This window comes from Archocentrus centrarchus, chromosome 2 (genome assembly GCF_007364275.1).
Source record: "Archocentrus centrarchus isolate MPI-CPG fArcCen1 chromosome 2, fArcCen1, whole genome shotgun sequence".
NCBI classification, from domain to species: Eukaryota; Metazoa; Chordata; class Actinopteri; order Cichliformes; family Cichlidae; genus Archocentrus; species Archocentrus centrarchus.
The window spans coordinates 12,744,802-12,765,614 of NC_044347.1; the positions used below are offsets into that span (position 1 = coordinate 12,744,802).

The 20,813-nt window shown below is 40.2% G+C and overlaps 2 protein-coding genes across 2 annotated transcripts; one reads left to right on the forward strand and one right to left on the reverse strand.

Annotated features, from left to right (window-relative positions):
* Positions 1-1,072: 1,072 nt before the first annotated feature.
* Positions 1,073-9,040, reverse strand: LOC115797076 (NLR family CARD domain-containing protein 3-like). The gene is made up of 9 exons (XM_030753556.1): positions 8,913-9,040; positions 7,949-8,062; positions 6,601-6,682; positions 5,275-5,488; positions 3,305-5,081; positions 3,032-3,205; positions 2,771-2,926; positions 2,331-2,377; positions 1,073-1,966 (listed from the first exon to the last, which is right to left on the reverse strand). Exons 2-9 carry the CDS (start codon positions 8,014-8,016, stop codon positions 1,407-1,409), a joined length of 3,078 nt encoding a protein of 1,025 aa, XP_030609416.1. The 5' UTR covers positions 8,017-8,062; positions 8,913-9,040; the 3' UTR covers positions 1,073-1,406.
* A 5,899-nt stretch (positions 9,041-14,939) lies between these two features.
* Positions 14,940-19,382, forward strand: LOC115798635 (uncharacterized). Its single transcript, XM_030755550.1, has 4 exons — positions 14,940-14,981; positions 17,279-17,551; positions 17,585-17,931; positions 19,159-19,382. The coding sequence occupies exons 1-4, from the start codon at positions 14,940-14,942 to the stop codon at positions 19,172-19,174; spliced, it is 678 nt and encodes a 225-aa protein (XP_030611410.1). The 3' UTR covers positions 19,175-19,382.
* The last annotated feature ends 1,431 nt before the right edge of the window (positions 19,383-20,813 follow it).

Below are 20,813 nucleotides of genomic sequence, written 5' to 3' on the forward strand. Positions count from 1 at the left end.
ACCTGTGGACTATTTAACTCTAAAACATTTTAACCACGAATGCCTTGTATTTGTTTTATTTTTATCACATGAGTCATACTTGGTTATTTATGTGTTCATACAATCTGTCAGCAACCACAAACAATGAAGAGACTTTTTATGTTTCTTTCTGAGTTGCAGCAATTAGTTGATTAGACAACTGTGAGAAAATGAATGAACAACTATTTTCACAAGTCATATTTGGGCAATAAAAAAATAATTTTGCTGCATTTCTGAGTTTTCTATTCAGATGCATTAAACATTTTCAATATGTTCAATATACTGCAATTTGGAAGAATTTAGTAAATAGTTGTGGGTATTTAAAAAAAAGATTTTTCATGGATATATGAATAAATAAGAAAATATGGTGTAGATTTATTGACAATTAAAGATGAGCATTAGTTGCAGATCCCACTTCATGTCACCACCTGCCACCAAATAACTTCAGTGCATGTTTTAAAGAACTATATGGGTTCTTAAGGTTCACCTGATTTTACAACTGCCTTGTGCATGCATGTGTCTGTGTTTTCTTGTAATACAATATGATAATGTTAAGTCCATAAAGACATTTATGATCTGTACAAAATATTGTTTCAGTATAACAGGATCATAATGGCCAGACAAAAATAACTTCTACACAAACCCTGAAAAATCACACACACTCTGTCAGATACAAAGTAATTATCTACAGTAACTGTGTATAACAATAAAAACACTAATATTTTGCAGCTCAGTCTGATACATGTCCCAATGTAGCCTAAAGGATTTGTGTGTTTGTGTGTATACAGAATAAATTTGCTTGTTAGCAGCCGCCTGGGTCTATTTCTATGTAGCAGCTCAACTAGAATAAAAAGAGACAACATGCAGCTGGTCTGATTTGATCATTTATTGCTCAAAAAAAAAAAGTGACAAACTACAGAAACAAAGGGTGTTTCTAAATCAAAGAAGAGAACTAAAGGTGGACTGACATTTTCTAAATGGCTTAAAAAATTACAAAAAAGCTAAACAAAATGAAAACAACTAATATCTTTAAGCCCAAAATACAAAAGGCAACTTGAATTCCCACTGAGTCTGACGAAAATCCGTGCATTTACATGAGGGTGCCTCAAAAAGTGTGTTTGCACATGGCACCTGTACAGAACATAGATGCAGCTTGCTAACCAAGCTAGCCAGCCTTAGCTTATAGCTTAGCACTCCACCCTCCCATCCAAATATGGTCACATCTGGCTCCAAAAACAATCACGTCTGCAGCCAAAATGCCACACTGGAAGTTCACAACCAGTGGCTGATGGGCTATGTCTATCTTCTCTATATACACAGTCTGATCCACATGTGCAACTGTGGGGCACATGTGTGCACCACTGGCTGAAGCATTTCTTTTTTATAATCTACAAAGGTGCTGACTCTCTTTCCTGAAGCTCACATAAAGACACGGATGAAACCTGAGTCCCAAACCTAAATGCAGGGAACACAGGTTCTTTGAAGGAGCACTGGAAACTGTGGAGGTGAGTCAGAGTGTCACCAGAGATGCTGTAGAAGGACAGAGTACCAGCAGGCCAGTCCAGATATACTGCAACTTTGAAGGACCAAGTGTTTGAGGGTGCTGGCACATGTTGTACATTATTATCATGCCAGGCAAGCCAACCTTGATTAGTGTGTTCCAGAATCCATGACAGATCATTTCCCCCAAGCCAGCAGTAGGGCCTATCTCCTTTCCTTTCAATTCCTCTGTACGTCACTGCTATCCCAAATGTTCCCCGACATTCAACCTCCCAGTAACAGCGACCAGTTATGCCATTTTTACACATCAGCTGTTTCCAGCAGTAGAATCTTTCTGGATGGTCAAGATATGGGTGTTCCTCTCTGTCCGTGGTCACCTGCCTGTTGTTGTTTGATAGCTTCAAGTTTTTGTGAGCTGAGTTTGGTTCCAGTGTGAGGTCACAAACATCTGATGGGGGGAATAAGATGTAACAATGAATACCTGACTTTGCTTTTCTAATTTTTTGTATAAATATAACCTAAAACATTGCCAGATTATCTCACAGATATTAAAGAGAGGCCAAATAAACAAATGAAATGCAACTATTACACTTGGATTAATAATCATAGATAATTTTATCATATCATAATTTATCATCAACCAACTGAAATGAATAGACTAACATTGGTGATCACACAGGAACCCAGGATAACTTCTTCTGTGTCTGTGGCTACTTTATGGGGCTACTAAAGTATATCTACATATCACCTAAATCACTCTCAACATTCCTATGTTGCTGTGGCTTACTAAACTAAGGTAAAAATGCACTTACACTTTTTCACACCAGGTTTCATCCTCCAGGCTCCACAGTGGTCCGCTCTAGAGGAAGACATCCATAAAGTCATTATGATATCCTTTGGGGGGTTGCCTCATACACCAGCATACTATTTCCACTTTTCTTTAATGAAAAAGGCTGAGATATTTGACTGATTGGCCAGAAATTTGATACCACTAAATGAGAAACCTGTCATGATGAATACTGGAGGAAGCAGCTAGCTAACTTATTGTTAAACTGTGACTGATAAACAGAGGGTAAAAGTTATCCTCTGAAGTTCAGAATTCAAAATGTTGTATAGCATAGGTAACTGGTGTTACAGCTGTACATTTACCAAACAGGTTCTTTTGGAGCAATCAGTCCATGGACAGGAAGATCAAAAAGTAATTTTCCTGCAATTCTCCTGTCTGATTTTTGCCTTGAACAAGCCTCAGTACCTGAGTTTGAGGCTTGGAACCTCAGAGAGAAGCTTTATTCCTTTCTCTCCTGGATGATTGAAGCTTAGGTCTAGCTCTCTCAGACTGGTGGAGTTGGACTTTAGAGCTGAAGCCAGAGAAGCACAGCCTTTCTCTGATACCAGGCAGCCAGATAAACTACAAAGTCAAGCAACAACCTATTTACATTAGATATTTATATTATAACTGACTTGAATTGCTGAGTTCATAAAAAATGTCTTTGAGAGACTGAGAAATTCTGACCTTAGAGTTTTCAGTTTGCAATGCGGACTCTGCAGTCCTTCAGAAAGCAGCTTCACTCCTGAATCCTGCAGGTCGTTGCCACTCAGGTCCAGCTCTCTCAGACTAGATGATGGAGAGCTAAGAACTGAGGCCAGAGCTTTACAGCTTCTGTGTGACAGATTACAGCCACTCAACCTGAAGAAAACAACAAGCAAGAGAAGGTTCATCTTTTCCCCCATTTGATGGCATATATATCAAAGGCTATTAACTTCTTTGAGAGCCCTAGAGACTTACACTGATTTCTTTGAAGCTTTGACCACTGGGAGCAGCTTCAGAAGAACATCCTCTGAAGCTGAGTATTTCTTCAGGTCAAACGCATCCATCTCTTTTCCTGATGACAGCAAGATGAAGACCACAGCTGACCACTGATCAGAAGAGAGTTTATCTGGAGAGAAGGTTGTGGAACTAACGTACTGTTGGATCTCTTCTACTACAGAGCTGTCCATCATTTCATTCAAGCAGTGAAGCAGATTAATGCTTCTGTCTGAAAAAGGATTCTCTCTGATCTTCTCCTTTAGGTACTGTACAGTATTTTCACTGGACTGTCCGCTGCTCTCTGTTTTTGTCAACAGATCCTTCAGGAGGCTCTGGTTGATTGGCAGTGAAAGACCCAGGAGAAACCGGAGGAACAGGTCCAGGTGTCCGTTTGGACTCTGTAAAGCCTTTTCCACAGCACTCTGGTAGAAGTTTACTTCAGAATAATATTTTCCTGTTTCATACTTCTTGGAGCTTCTTTGTCGTGCTTCCAGCAGATTGACTCGAGAGCTGATGAATGTCTCATGGACATGAAGAGCAGCCAGAAACTCCTGAACACTCAGATGGATGAAGCAGAACACCTTGTCCTGGTACAGCCCTCTCTCCTCTTTAAAGATCTGTGTGAACACTCCTGAGTACACCGAGGCTTCTTTGATATTGATGCCACACTCTGTCAGGTCTGATTCATAGAAGATCAGGTTGCCTTTCTGCATCTGCTCAAAAGCCAGTTTTCCCAGAGACTCAATCATCTTCCGGCTCTCTGGACTCCAGTGCTGATCTGCCTCAGCTCCTCCATCATACTTGACGTTCTTCACTTTGGCCTGAACCACAAGGAAATGGATGTACAACTCAGTTAGGCTTTTGGGAAGCTGTTCTCTCATTCCAGTTTGCATAACTTTAGCAGTGATCCAGCAGAAGACTGGGATGTGGCACATCATGTGGAGGCTTCGTGAAGTCTTGATGTGGGAGATGATCCTGTTGGCCTTCTCCTCATCTTCAAATCTCTTCCTGAAGTACTCCTCCTTCTGTGGGTCAGTGAACCCTCTGACCTCTGTCACCATGTCAACACATCGAGGAGGGATCTGATTGGCTGCTGCAGGCCGTGTGGTTATCCAGAGTCGAGCAGAGGGAAGCAGTTTCCCCCTGATGAGGTTTGTTAGCAACACATCCACTGAGGTGGACTCTGTAACATCAGTCAGGATCTCAGTGTTGTGGAAGTCCAGAGGAAGTCGACACTCATCCAGACCATCAAAGATGAACACAACCTGGAAGTCTTCAAAGCTGCAGATTCCTGCTTCTTTGGTTTCAGTGAAGAAGTGATGAACAAGTTCCACCAAATTGAACTTTTTCTCCTTCAGCACATTCAGCTCTCTGAAAGTGAATGGAAACATGAACTGGATGTCCTGGTTGGCTTTGCCTTCAGCCCAGTCCAGAGCGAACTTCTGTGTTAAGACTGTTTTCCCAATGCCAGCCACTCCCTTTGTCAGCACTGTTCTGATTGGTTCATCTCTTCCAGGTGAGGCTTTAAAGATGTCTTCTTGTCTGATTGTTGTTTCTGGTCTGTCTGGTTTTCGGGCTGCTATTTCAATCTGTTTGACCTCATGTTTATCATTGACTTCTGCAGTCCCTCCCTCTGTGAGGTAGAGTTCTGTGTAGATCTGATTCAGAAGGGTCGGCTTTCCTGGTTTAGCGATCCCCTCAAACACACACTGGAATTTCCTCTTCAACTTTGATTTGAATTTGGCAGCAAGTGATTCTAGTTGGGCAAATAAGAGTTGAAATTGGTGAGTGCATCTTTTTGTGTCATTGTATCACCTACTGATTTAACAACACACTTCTTTCTACACTCACTATTTTTACATTTACAACAGCTTAACATTTTACACATGCACACAGTTTTTCCCATTTGTCTTTGGATCTTTCCATCATATGCAATGATAAAATCTTACTGCACTGGAGAGAGTCAGCCAGTTTATTCTGCTTCATTCTCCTTAGAAAGTACACAGTGATCTTCATAACTGCCTCTCTGTTGCTCCTCCTTTCCTCTTCATTATCACCGCAAACTACCTCCTCGTGTTTTCTCTGATCCTTTTGGCCCATCACAATCTTCTTGAATGAGTTTAGTTCATTTGTCACCAAAGTGTGGATGTTCTCTTCAACTTGCTGGAACAAAGAGCAGGTCTATTAATAACAGAAGATACAATGGACCCAAAAACACAGGTCATTTTTTGTGTATTGTTTTTGTGCTGTGCTGGTATAAACTGTTAGTGCGCTGGTTAATGCAGGTTCTATTGACAACAAGTCAAGGGAAAGACTCCGCTGATGATTTAGAAAGGAGAAATGATGTGACATTTGGATTTATTGATCATTATTGTTTTTGTGTTGGTTTTTGCTTCAACCTAATTGAGTAGTTTCATTGTCTAGTGCTTACCAAGAATTTCTATTGCCTTACAGAGTCCTTTTGATTCAATTCAATTCAATTTTATTTATATAGCACCAAATCACAACAAAGAGTCACCTCAAGGCGCTTTATATTGTAAAGTAAAGACCCTACAATAATTATAGAGAAAACCCAACAGCCGAAACAACCCCCTATGAGCACTTGGCGACAGTGGAAAGGTAAAACTCCCTTTCAACAGGAAGAAACCTCCAGCAGAACCAGGCTCAGGTAGGGGGAGCCATCTGCTGCGACTGGTTCAGGGTGAGGGGACAGAGACAGGACAAAAGACATGCTTTTGACTGGTACTTTATATAAGCTAATCTTAATGTAAAATGTCATGAAGTTGAAGAAAAGACATGAAAGAGAACTCGTAAGAACTTAGATAACGAGGTGCTCAGAGCACAAAACATCAGTTACACAAAAGTACTTAATAACCAGACAGTGGACGCTGTTCATTTGGAACTGCGGTGTTAAAACTACACGGTCCTAAAGATGGACTACAAGCAAACTGTTCATGTCTTGTTGTTTTATGCTCTAGAAACTTGGTGAAAATTATCACTTCAGTACCAGGTTTTTTAAAAAAAAGATAGTTTACCATTCATAATGGCAGTATAAATGGAAGTATTAGTAAATATAAAAGTGATAATAAAGGAAGTATTTAGTATTTAGAGCTTTCCAACATTTAATTGTTCATTTAATTGGCATGAACTGAACCAGCAGCACTTTCATAGATACACATATAGATAATAATACAGTACAGCTGTTTTATGTGTCAGAGAAAATGCAACACTTGCTACTAGAACGTGCTACTAAATAACAAAATTTACATACAGACCTTAAATATGGAGTCCAGAGTTTGTTGTTGCAGTTGGGTTGACTGAACACTGTTGACCTCAAGACTCTTAGCAGTGGGAAAACTGTGCAGGAAGAATGAAGTCAGATACCAAACTAATTTTTCCCCCAGCTCCCATTTTGTCAAATTGTCATGGGATTTGTGATTTACCTACCTTAAACTGTAAAAACTAAAAATGTGGAGCTAAACCTTAGAAAAAATTTGCACTTTAATTCCTTTGTTTAGCAAAACACTGGTATTTCTTTTTTTTAAAAATATTGGATCTATAATGCAGTACTGTGCAAAAGTCTTAAGTTTCCCTTCCTCAAGAACCTTCCACTGAGACCATTTCAGATGAGGCTTCAGTGAACAGTAGATGGATCAGCTGATGATCCTGTGTCCTGAGAGGTGGTTGTTTACTATTAAGGACGTGACTTTCAGATGCTGCTCATCTGCTGTAGATAGTTTTTAGTTCTGAAGCTTCTTCTTTTGTCCTCCACTTGTCCAGTTTTCCTTTTTAAGGACACACACCATGCTGAGATATGCCAAGCTTTAAGCTAACAGCTCTTTGGGAATCACCTTGTTGGTGCAAAAATATTATTTTATGTCTGTCAGACTGTGTTATCTTTTTTTCATAGATTCAACTAAAGAAATAGGAACAAATTATGTGTTTTGTGACAGACTGCTAGTAAGAAAGTGCCTAAAGATACAGTTTAAAATTGGTTCTTTGCTAAGTTATCTGTTATTTTTAGGCACAACACTGCATCATCACTTGAGTTAGATGCCTTTTTTATGCTTGAATGATTCATAGGTCAGTGTTATGTGCCTTAAAAACATTTCTCTGAAAATGGTCAGGTACAAGAACTGGACTGAAAATAAGTGGAAAAAGCAGCCAATGCCCAAAGAAGAAGACCACTTTGAAAATTACAAGCAAGTCTGGCTGCTTGGAAAGAAAATATAAAGAAAAGGGAGGGTGGCTCAATATTTTTGCACAGTACTCTATAATGACAGCATATCAAAAATTAAATGTGGACTATACTATATATGCTTATCTTGATTCCATGCGTGACATCTACGCCATCTTACGGCCCACTTCTAGTACCTTCACAGCCCACCTGGGGCCACATAAAACACTTTGGGTATGATTGGTCTATAGCAGTAGATGTGTCACCTGACGTAAGAGATTTAGTATTTATCTATAACCTACTTCACAGTGACATAGTTTAATGTAAATGTATTTACTGCATAATACGCTCAAGATTCATACTGACTCTTTCCCACCTACAACCTGAATTTCCAAGATTAGTGTGTGAGCATTAAACTATGTACAGTAATGTTGGAATAAGCTTACTTTGGTTCAGTGGTAGAGTGACCTGTGTGGAAGTTTAGAAGGCCTTGTTTTGAGCTGTCACTCTTCATGGACACACAGCTGGGCTCAGGGCAACCTGACCTCTTGTGGTGGAGCCTAACGAGACACACATACACACTAAATGTGAAATCTTAACATACAGTTATGACTGCAGGAAGATGAGATGCTGAGTTAAATCAAGTTGTCAGAAAATGATAATCCCCAAATCAATATAGAGAAAACATCAACGTGTTAGCGCTCGTTAGTGTTAGTGCTCTAGAGTCCAGTGGTGGTGTGCTTTACACCACTGCATTCAGTGCTTTGCATTGTGCTTGGTGACGTAAGGCTTGGATGCAGCTGCTCGGCCATAGAAACCCATTCCATGAAGCTCTCTGTGCACTTTTCTTGAGCTAATCTGAAGGCCACATGAAGTTTGGAGGTCTGCAGAAGGCTGTCTGATTTTACACTGCCTACCACTTTGTGGCTGAGTTGCTGTTGTTGGCATCCTATCATGTTACCACACTGGAATTCTCTGAGCTCCTGAGAGCGACCCATTCTTTCACAAATGTTTGGAGAAACAGTCTGCATGCCTAGGTGTTTGGTTTATACACCTGTGGCATGAATTCAGTGATTTGGATGGGCGAGTGAATACTTTTGACAATACAGTGTACCTTGACCACCATAAAGATAAAGGAAAATGATGCACAGATTAAAATAGGGCTACCATAAATACAACAGGAGTTGCACAAAATTAAATAAAAACAGTCTGTCATAATATAGTGTTAGGTCTGGATCCAGACAACACGGTATACTCCGTGTACACTGAGCCACTTTAATGTCATCAACATTTGCTGTGCTGTTTTTTTGTTTTTTTTTTAAATTACATGTGCATTTCATTGTTTTATATGGTTTCCACAATTACTGTGTGAGCATTAAACTATATACAGTAATGTTGGAATAAGCTTACTTTGGTTCAGTGGTAGAGTGACCTGTGTGGAAGTTTAGAAGGCCTTCTCTGGAGCTTGAAAAAGGCGACTGGACTTCTTTTTGTTTCTTGAAGACGTTTCACCTCTCATCCGAAAGGCTTCTTCAGTTCTCAACCAAATGGTGGAGAGACCCAGGTATTTAAACCCCTGTGGGCGTAGTCCCCTGGAGGTGGTTATGACCCTCTATTGATCATGTGCATGAACACATGTGCCCAGGTGTGAAGAGGGCGTGGGTCATATTTAATCAGTGGTTTCAGTTGAAACCAATTTAGGACTCCGCTCCATTGTTTCCTGTGGCCTATTGAGGTCACTGGAACAAAGGTGTGAATGGGGGTTGAGACGTCTGGGAAGGGAGCTCAGGACAGCACTGTAAGCGGGGGAAAGTTGGTGACGTTTAGAAGGCCTTGTTTTGAGCTGTCACTCTTCATGGACACACAGCTGGGCTCAGGGCAACCTGACCTCTTGTGGTGGAGCCTAAAGAGACACACATACACACTAAATGTGAAATCTTAACATACAGTTATGACTGCAGGAAGATGAAATGATGAGTTAAATCAAGTTAAAAGAGGTCAGAAAACAATCAGCCCTAAATCCATTATAGAGAAAACATGAAAATATTACTGAAAGTGTCATACTGTCATATCACTATGACTTTATGACTTTACCACTTCAAGACTGTGTCTTAGTAAAAAAATTGGTATCAAAGTTCAGTCAGTAACATGCACAGTGTGGCATTTTATGATGATACTGGTTAAAGTTTAAAAATATATCAGCACTAAGGATCAGTCTAGCAGAAAATCATCTATGTTCTCATCTCAGTAGTTTCAGTTTTATTTGAACCCAACACAGTTCACAGCACTGTATACACCGCACACTGAGACACTTTAATGTCATTCACATTTGTTGTACTTTTTTGTGTTTTTGTTATTTTTTAAAATACTTTTCAGTGTGTTTTATGATTTTATTTACTTGATTAAGCTTTTTTACTTCACTGAGCCACATCTTGGTATTCAGATTGTTACATATTCACATTTTTAATAGTGGCATTGTTGGGTGGGGGTGGGATGCCACCCCTGGTACTCCCCTCTGGACATGCACCTATAAATAGTTTAGTAATTATTAAACCTAAAATGCACAAATGAAATATTTAGCTAAATATTCATAAACACTCTGTGGCTGTTTGGTTAAATGTTAAATATTGAGGTGAAATACAGCTTACGATTTTTCAGAGGGAAGCTGATCTTCCTTGATGTCAGTGTGCTCTCTGCTGGGCTCAGCGACCTCTGATCCCTCATTGTGTTTGCTATGCAGAGATTCACAGACACGGAGATGCATGAGAGATAATGTAAGAAATGCTAAAAGCGAGCGGGCTCAAGACAGTCGGACGTTTTAATTGCACTTTAGTCATTATAACTCACAACACATACACACTTACACCCTGATACACATAGGACCTTTGGGGCAGGCATGTTACTCAGAGGTTGATGAGATGGGCCGCTGAGGTGGCCCCACTCGGATCCTCGTCACTGTCTGTCTCCAAATTTTATTTGCACTTTAGACATGGAGGGTTTTGGGGGGGCAGTGTGGGCAAGCGCTGACGACCAACAGTTGGCGCTTGTGGCATAACTGTCCCCTCAATTTTAACTGCACCCTATACACCTCATTCACTCACAAACATTAACACATAGACCTACAAGTTGGGGAGGAGGAGGGGTGGATGGGTCATCTTACACCCCGATTTCTTGCGTCTCGCCCGGGGTGGGGGTCGGGTGGTTCCTTGGGGACCGGGCTGGTGGCGTCCTGGGGTCGCTGTTGGCCCTGGGGTGGTTTCCACTTGCCCCGCCTTCAGAGGGTGGGTAGCTATGGATGAATGTGTGTCTTTGTGTATTTGTCACCGTCTCCGTGAGTATGGGTGGGTGAGTGAATGTGTATGTATGGCATATCTGTGTGTGGGTAAGTATGTATGGGCATGTATGAGTATCTGTGTATAAATGTGTACACGGGTGTCTGGGTGTGTTTGTATGTATGGCTGGACCTGGGTCTGGGCCTTGTGCCTTGCCTCCTGGCCGCTCCTTGCTGGTTGCCTCCTCCCCCCTACCCCCCTGGGATGGGGGTGCCTCGGGGTTCCTGGGTGGGGCTGGGTGTTCTGGCGTGGGTACTGGCCTGCCCCCCTTGGGGGTGCGGTGCGGGGCTGCGTTGGCTTCTTCGGCGTGGGGGGGGGCTCTGTGGAGGGTCGGGCGGTCCTTGGGTGCCGTGGGCCCGGGAGCCCTGCCGCCGGCCAGTGCAGGGGGCTGGCCGCTGGGGGGGGGCTGGCTTCTCATCGCCTTGGGTTCCCTGGAGCCCTCGCTCCTCGACTGGGGGGGCTCCGTCTGAGACCACCCGCTCCCGTCTGCTGGGGTAGGTGTGCGGTTGTCTTTGGACTGAGTGGCCGGGGGTCTTCCTGGCCCTTGGTGGGCTGCTGGTGGCCTGGGGTTCTGGGGGCTTTCCGTACCTGCCTCTGGCTTCTGATGGGTGGAGCTGCAGCGTTTTGCCCTCATTGGTAAGTACGTTCCATGACACAGACACAAACATGACACAGACACAAACGCCCACTCAATCACAACTCAACAAAATTGTTGGTGTGCGTAACATGCTTTGTTAGTTTTGTTTTTCACACACAAATTTATTTTTGCAAGTATTGATAGTATTTTTTTTATATGTTAAAGTGATGAACTATCTGATTAATAGACTTGTGCTCTTTCCCCTTTTTTTTTTGCTCCCTTTCTCTCTCCCTTTTTCTTCTCTTTATTTTCCTCTTCTTCAGCCTGTCAGCTCTGGCTGTTACATAGTATGTGGAAAAATAACTCAGATAAATAAAATAAAGGGTTAAAACAACAACAAGAAGAGCCTATTGAGAACCTATAGAGCTCATCTTGAAATAGCAAATATGTTTGGCACAACAACGCATTCAGATCACAGTTCTGCTTGCAAGATCTACCAGACATGACAGGCTAAAAAAAAAAAAAAAAAAAAAAAAAAAAAAAAAAAAAAAAAAAAAAAAAAGACAGTCGGATGTTCTTGTGGAGACAATGTTTAAGAAAATGTTAAATAGTGGCACTGTAGCAATGACCAGGGTCATTAAAACATCATTTAAAAAAATAAATCTAGCAGTAAGTTAAGGTTGATAATGAGTTGTTGCAAAAAACTTTGATTACTGTACCTTTCCATTTTGTCGATATCTGACAGCCACTGTAATCAGAGACAACTAGAGAGAGAAGATGGTGGCATTAATGTAGCCATTATCACACATTTAAAAAATGGATACAATAAAAAAATCCAAAGATCAACAGATGGTAAAATCGTTCCCTAGACTGAAAAAGAATTATCTGTATTATCTGGAAATGTTACAATTATTCAGATCAGATCAAATCAGTAAAAACGTGATGAAGCTGTAATTGTGCTGCACGGATACAGAAACATTTTGCTTTTGATAAAGTGGAAATATTAAAATCTGATTAGGATTCAAACAGGATAATACTTACTCAAGTCATTCCATGTGTCTTTGCAGGTTTATCTCCAAATACTACAGGAAGCTTATTTACATGAAGCTGCTTAAAAAAAAAAAAAGATTATCATATAGGTAAAAATGTATGCTGCTTGTTCTCCTTCATCAGTTCTGTTAGTCTGAAGACTGATCTCACTTCCTTATAATTTCTGTATCACAAAAGGATAAAGGTGCAAACCAGATCTGAGGACAAAGGTCTAACAAAGTTATCAGGAGAACTTTGTACCCAACAAGAAGCATTCTGGGAGTGCAAACCTCCACCAAAGTGGCTCCCCCTGCTTTGAGGAGTTTGTAGTGCAGCACAAACAGGACAGCATGACAGGTACACAAACATTATGTAGGAGTAGGTGATGGATAATGGCTTTAGATTTGTATACAGCTGGTCGTGAATAACTTGAGCTTGTTATATAATATTATTCGAGTATATTTCTAACTAACTCCAAATAACTCAGCTCATTCTCTTTCTCTTGGCAATACTTTATTTAAAGGTCTAAAACACTTTGGGGTCAACTTGAAAAAAAATGCAGATGTGGAATGTTTAAGTGAGGTCAGAGGTCAAACGTGACATGATATTTGAAATCTTTATGCAGTACTTTCTGTCTTGTAAGAATTCAAACTGAGCATCAAAATTGGGAAAAAAGGTGATTTTAGTGACTTTGAACACGGCGTGGTTGTTGGTAGTAAGTATTTCAGAAACTGCTGATCTGCTGGGACACAACCCACACAATCACCTCCGGGGTTTACAGAGAACGGTCTAAAAAAAAAAAAGAGAGAAAATATCCAGTGAGCATCAGTTCTCTGAAAAAAAATGTGCCTTGTTGATGATGAAAAGGCAGCAGTAACTCAATTAACTACTTGTTACAAGGAAGACAAGAGAATCTCTGAAAGCACAATGTGTAGCAGATGAGCTGCAGCAGCAGAAGACCACACCGTGTGCCACTCCCGTCAGCTAAGAACTGGAAACTGGGGCTACAGTTTATCACCAAAACTGGACAATTGGAAAAATGTTGGCTGGTCTGATGAGTCTTGATTTATGCTGCAAGATTGATATGGTAGGGTCTGAATTTGGTGTAAACAAAATGAAACCATGGATCCATCCTGCCTTGTGTCAACTGTTCAGGATGCTGCTGGTGTAATGGTGTGACATTTTCTTGGCACACTTTTGGCCCCTTAGGAGCATAATTTAAAGAGTACAGCCTACCTGAGTATTGATGCTGACCATGTTCATCCTTTATGACCAACAGTGTACCCATCTTCTAATGGCTGCTTCCAGCAGGATAACACAGAACGTCGTAAAGCTCAGATCATCTCAAACTGGTTTCTTGAACATGACAATGAGTTCTCTGTGCTCAGATGACCGCCACAGTCAGCAGATCTCAATCCAACAGAGCGCCTTTGGGATGTGGTGGAACGGGAGATTCACATCATGGATGTGTTGCTGACAAATCTGCAGCAACTGTGTGATGCTGTCATGTCAACATGGACCAAAATCTCTGAGGAATGTTTGCAGAACCTTGTTGAATCTGTGCCATGAAGAATTAAAGCAGCTCTGAGGGCAAAAGGGGGTCCAACCCAGTACTAGCAAATATAGCAGCTGGTATGTTTACCCTCATGTGTAAAGGCTGCAGACAGTTGATAACGGGTCAAATGTACAAAAATAAACATGCTCTTTTTTTTTAAGTCTGTCAAATAACTCTTTATTGAATGAAATTATATGCAATGTTGAGAATAAAATGCCAGGCTAGAGTTATGGCCCAATAAAAAAGTAAATTTTATTAAATGTTACTCAGTTGTCTCAAAAACCTTTTGTTTTTATCAGTTTTACAATCATCAATGGATCATTTGCATTTCAGGAAAACAGTTTCATTCTGTACATGGGGGGGGGGGGGGGGGGGGGGGTGTTCACAGAGGGGGTACCGTAATCTTTGATGAACAAAGTAAACTCATAAAATTATTATTAGGCTTAATCTCCTAAGACGCTGCATCCAGAAATAGGGACGCTGTGCTGCACCTTATACTTCATTCTGCTCAATAATGTTTTAGGTCAGGTTGACTTTGATGTGTTATACTGTAAAATAAACCCATTGTTCCCATCTGAGGACATTTTTTCCGTAAACATATGTACATCTGAGCACTGAACAGGAGTGGCCCTCCAATATCGTTGTACATTCTGTATAATGACAATAAAGGCATTCTAATCTATTCTGTCAAAAAGAATGCTAATGATACAGCTCTCCTTTCATTGGATGCAGGGTCAAATGGCCCCATTTACCGCAAAGGTTGAGTTGTGGAAGTAACTTTATTAAATGGGTAAAAATATTATACAATAATCCAACAGCAGAAATTGTATTAAACAAAATACTTTTAAAGCCAATTAAAATCAAAAAGGGCTGTCGCCAATCTCTGTTTTGCTGATGATGTCATTTTATTTTTGACAGATCTAAAGAAGTCGATTCCGGCTGTAATGGAAGTGATCCATGAGTTTGGGAGAGTCTCAGGCTACAAAGTAAATAATGCTAAATCCTCTATTTTGTTATTAAACATAGATGAAAGGACTAATGCCATCAGGGAGGTTATGCAACTTAAAGTAGTGGGAAATTTTCACTATCTCAGTGTTCAGATTTTCCCAGAACTGGAACAGGTTGTCAAATCTAACTATGAACACCTAATGAAAACAATAACTGCTCCAATTAACAATTGGACAACCCTGCCTATATCCATATTGGGTAGAGCTAATGTCCTGAAAATGAGTATGCTATCAATACCTCTCTAAAAGTATTCCCCTATTGCCTCTTCCTGAACCATTTATTTGGCTTAAAAAAAGCATTTTAAGCTTTATGTGGAACAATGGAACGCTGAGGCTATGCCTCTCCTTATTTTATTTTCCTTTCTATAGGGGGGGGGTTAAAGTGTCCCAGCTTTAAATTATATTACTGGGCCACACAGTTAAGGACTATCATGTTCTATTTTGCAGACAAAGATAATCCACACTGGATAGAAATGGAGTCCCACAACTTAAAATTAGCCCTTCCTTTATTCATATACTGTGACACAGAAAAAAAAACAAAAAACATAAACAAGCCACAAATACTATCCTGAAAAACACGATTAAAGTCTGGCATGATGTTCGAAATTACCTCATGGAGCCAAACAGTTTGTCACAATTTAGTTTACAGTTTGCTGATCCTAAATTGTTCCTATTAGCTTTATACCCTGAGAAGCATAATTCTGATAAAAACAGAATGTTCTTTTATAGATATAAGCCTGTTATCTGCAAAAAAGTGTACAGCTTTGGCTTGGAAGAAAGTCAACAGACCTAGCGCCACCCAGTGGTTAAAGCAGACATCATCTAGTTTGTCACCGGAAAGAATAGTATATATTAGAAATCCAAACAATATCTTTTTTTGTTTTCTTTATTTTATCTTTTTGTTTCAAACAATATCTGTTTGAGAAGATTTGAGGTCCCTTCATAAACTTTATTAAGAACTTAGACTTAGGGCTTGTTGGACTCTTGATTTGCTGGAACGTGCAGTGCGTCATGCTGAAAAGACATCTACAATTGTATCCAATCTGTTTTATAATGGCAAATTACCCCTGTTGCTTTGAGAAAATGTGTTTTTTGTTCTCATTTTGGTTTATTAAACTTTTTACTTTGTTTTTCATTTCTCCGACTTAGTTTTAGCCCCAAAATGGGGCTTAAAGTTATATGTTAATGTCATGTAGTAATGATAAAAGAAGCCTGTTCAGACTGGTACATGATTGTGTTGTCAAAGTGAAAAATCACAATAAAATATTTTGGTAAAAAAAAAAAATAATGCATTGCAAACAGGAACTCAGGTTTCAGGAGGTTAAAGAGTTTTAATCTTACATAGCAATGTGCACAAAGATGTTATTCACAGATATATTTTTTCTCAAAATGGCATCAAAAAGAGACAAAAAAATCTTAGTGGCTTCTTAGTGAAATTTGTCAGATAAAAGACAACGCCTCTTAGTTCATGTGCCGCCTACAGTGACGCAAAAAGAAAGAAAAAAGAAAAGGAATATGCAGCCAAACCAGACCGTGCCCATAAGCTCCAGAGCATCTGCCGCACACAGACAGAAAGTGTAGCTGCTGCCTGCCCTTCATGTGAGTACACTACTTTATCTGCTTTTATTAGAATTATAGTTTAATTTAAGTTTATTTTAAGGAATGTTTTGGAAGTTTCTAAATTTTGCAGGGTTGGAGAGCCATGTTAAATTTTCTCTGGAATCAACTTTAAGTTTTAATTAAACCAACATTCAACAGCTGCCGCTAGGAGCAATCGCAAACACAGCAGTTTGTCATAATGTAGCTTAAAGTTTATACTTTTTCTTAGATGAGCAAACTTAAAACAACCACAAGAGAAACTAAATGATTATGCATGATCGTGTGTACATATATACAGGCTCCTATAAAGGTTAACATTGTTTAGAGGCGATGTGCTGCAAAGCCAATAATTACACAGGTATTCAGCCAAACCGGTTTACCTGAGGAGTGAATAAGCTCCACCCTGTTTTCTTTCATTTAGCACCATAAAAATCTGATCATCCTTCATAAAGACTGACGGTGACAAAGATGTTCAACAACAATTCAGGTAAGACACGCAGCTCATCTCTGGTTCACTGACTCTGTGCAGTGGGGCACAAATTAAATGTCTCATTGTTCATTCAAATGAGGTCAAAATATAACTAGCTGAAATCTACTGTCTTGTTTTGTGCAAAAAATTTGCTGACACAGCAGATTTAAAAAACAACAACATCAACAATTTTATCTTCTGATGCCAGGTGACCAGGGGTTTAATTTGGGCCCACAGCCAGGTCAACAGGGGTCTCAGTGGGGCCCACAGCCAGGTGGCCCACACCCAGGTGGGCAGGGGTCTCAGTGGGGCCCACAGCCAGGTGGCCCACAGCCATGTGGCCCACTGCCAGGTGGCCCGGGATGTAATTTGGGCCCACAGCCATGTGGCCCACTGCCAGGTGGCCCGGGATGTAATTTGGGCCCACTGCCAGGTGGCCCGGGATGTAATTTGGGCCCACAGCCATGTGGCCCACTGCCAGGTGGCCCGGGATGTAATTTGGGCCCACTGCCAGGTGGCCCGGGATATAATTTGGGCCCACAGCCAGGTGGCCCACTGCCAGGTGGCCAGGGGTCTCAGTGGGGTCCAGGGCCTGAGGGAGGCCAAGGAAAGGAGGGGCACTGCAAGGGAGATGGTCACCATGGAGGTTCTGACAGTCACAGGAGATGTGGCCCCGATCGCCACGGCAGCCCCGGTAGGAACAGCGGCAGCAGCGGCAGTGACAGCGATGGTGAGGGCGGTCATGGAAAACATGGGCACAAACACAGGCATCGTCGAGGGAGCGGTGGTGGAAGCCCCGGTCGTGGTCGCGGTCATGGCCGTGGTCGCGGTCACGGTCATGGTCATGGACACTGAACACAGGTGAGATACAAATACAACAGGACTCTGAAAAATGATTTCCTTCAGTTTCAGATTGTTTCAGTTCAGAACTTCCTGTTTTGGTGATTTCCTGTAGACTGCACATGAAAAGTCTTAACTGGTGTTGAATGATGTACAATCAAATATTAGCATTTCCTTCACTGAAAGTTAAGTTTGCAAAGTCATTTTATTTGACAGATAATTGCATTAAAATGTCATGGTGCTGGCTTTGTGGCCCAGTAAGCCTTTCAGATCAGAGGTTAAATGTCTTCAAGAAGCAAAAAGAGGTCCACTCGCACTTTTTTTAAGCTCCAGAGACTACTATGACCTGGATGACTGAGAATCTATAGAGACATGTTTTTGCTTGGTTCTTCCCACCTGTTTGAAGTGTGCAGGGTAAAAAACCTTCTAGAAGCAGATGTAAAACTCATTTGAGTACCCATTATAAAGAAATGTCTGAATTAACTTTCATTTAAATTTCAAATCTGTTTAAAAACAGCTCAAACGTTTGCTGTCGTTGCTTCAACATAATTGTTTTTTCCCCCTGAAAGTTACACTTCTACCACCATCTTCCTCCAGGAGATTTCTATTTAAGTTTCTCCGAATGCAGCACCTCTCTTATGAAACCTCTAGTGCTGCTCAGTATGAATATAATGTCAGGTTTCTGTGAACCAATCAGCATTTAGCAGCATTTGAACCTGAGGGCAACTGGCGGGTTGTTTAACTGTCAATCAAATCTGGACAAACATGTTTTTTTTTTTTGGAAACTAAACCTTCAACAAATAACTGCAAAAGATGTTTGTAACTCTTCATGACCCAATAATAAAGATCTGAAGCTTTAGAGCCGCTGAAGCTGGACTTTAAAAAGCCTCCTCAGATTTACTGCTGATATAAGGTGAAATATGGTGATGTGGGAAAGTTTATTTTCATTCTCAGACAGCAAAGAAACCTTAATAAGAGCTGGATGAAGAGGCTGAAAGGAGGTTATTCTTAAATTTTCTTGTAAATTTCGAGCTCTTTTTCTTTGTTGGATCTCCTTCCAATGAAACAGTCCAAGAAACAAAGAGTTGCTTCCATGATCACGAGCAAGCTGAGTCATTTTAATGCAACAGAGGCCAGAAAAACTCTTGCAAAAAAAGTTTTGAGAGGCGCCTTTTGACTCATTGTGTCCTGTTTAAACCTGTGCGCTTTGCTTAATCTTTATATTGTTGTTTTTTCTTTGTCACTCAGGCAGCACACCCAGTGATCAGCAGAGGGCTCTCATCTTTGAAAGAAGCCTAAATAGAGAAAGTATTTTGCTCTGTACTGACTCTGAGCTCCCACAGCCTCTGAAATCCAGCCGAACAAGCTGAGTGAGCGAAGGGCTGCAGGAATTTAACTGCCTCAAATCTTATTATGGTGATCTCTGCATTTACATGGAAAAGGGTTCTGAAAATAAAAGGGCTGATATATTAACATTTGAATGGCTTCTCCTTGTTTTGTTTTAAGTAAGATTGTAAGTTAAATGAAGTTTCCATCCAGGTTCTTTCCAGCTGTCTGGTAATTGTTGAATTTACTAAATATTCTTGTACAAAGTAAGAAAAAATGAATCATTTACGGTATTTCCATAAGTCCGTGGTGGATATTTTGAGGTACATTGGCACAAATGTTGATGCGTGCATGTGCAACTGAGCAGCTTGAGTGTAGTCCATGCATTAAATATAAGATAGGACTATGAATATATATATATATATAAACTTTTAAAATGTTTGAGAACCAGTTCTCATTTACAAACATGACCATATGTGTGAATGAAATAAACGATAGCAAATTTGAAAATTTAAACTAGTTTGTAAGTACACTGAGAGAAAACAAATAAATGAGCTAAATATTTATAAATACATATGTATGTGTATAATTTTTGCATATTCTTACATAAAAAAAAATTCCAAAAATAAAAGTACATCAAGAGTATGTTGATAAAATTGGGAGAAATAAAAAATAAAATAAAAATAATTCTGCATAAAAAAAAACAATGAAAAGACAAACCACCACAGAAATAACATTTTATTTTAAAAATTAGAATAAAATAAATGAAATTAAAATGTGACACTTTTCATATTAATAATGCTAAAAAAAAAGAAGCACAGATCCTTTCTTTATTAGTTCAGTTCATAAAGAAAAAAAAAAACACTAAAATGAAACACAGCATGAGGTCAACTCCATTTCAAATGTTCAATTAATTCCAATCATGTAAACAATACACAGAGAGACAAGAAATATTACACCAAATACAGCAAAAAAGACGCTCCAGTACTGCTCAGCTGTTCTCAATCAGGTTACAGATGGAAAAGGAGTGGCAAGAAATACACACCTATTTAATCCCATCCCTTTTCTGTATGAGTCAGTGAGTGGACTCACACTCACTCTCATGTCTTCAGCAGCAGGGAGCTCTTTGTGCCCTGGATGCCATCTCTCAGGCAGAAACAATTATTCTTCAGCACCTCTGGGTGGAGTCACCTTTGGGTGGAGTCACAATGTCAGTTAAGGTCACGGTTTAGCTCCTGGTAACAAGGTAAATAACAGTATATTTTCACTGTTATTTGTATCATTTGCAGTGACCTCTGTTTACACCTGGTGGAAAGGTGAGCACTAATTTATCAGTACCAGCAAATACTGAGAAATATCATCACATCTCTTTAACAATAAATTTAATAATGTGTTTATGATTAGAAGAAAAAAGAAGAACAGATCTGAGATATTTGTTTTGGGCCTGTAAATGTCCTCCATTTAAAGGTAGTTCTCTGTGTGTGTGTCCACAGTCCAGGCTGCTGATATGGAACAGTAACCTAACCTGCACTCAGGTTTCATGTCTACAAACACTCTGCAAAGCTGCACTGTAAACA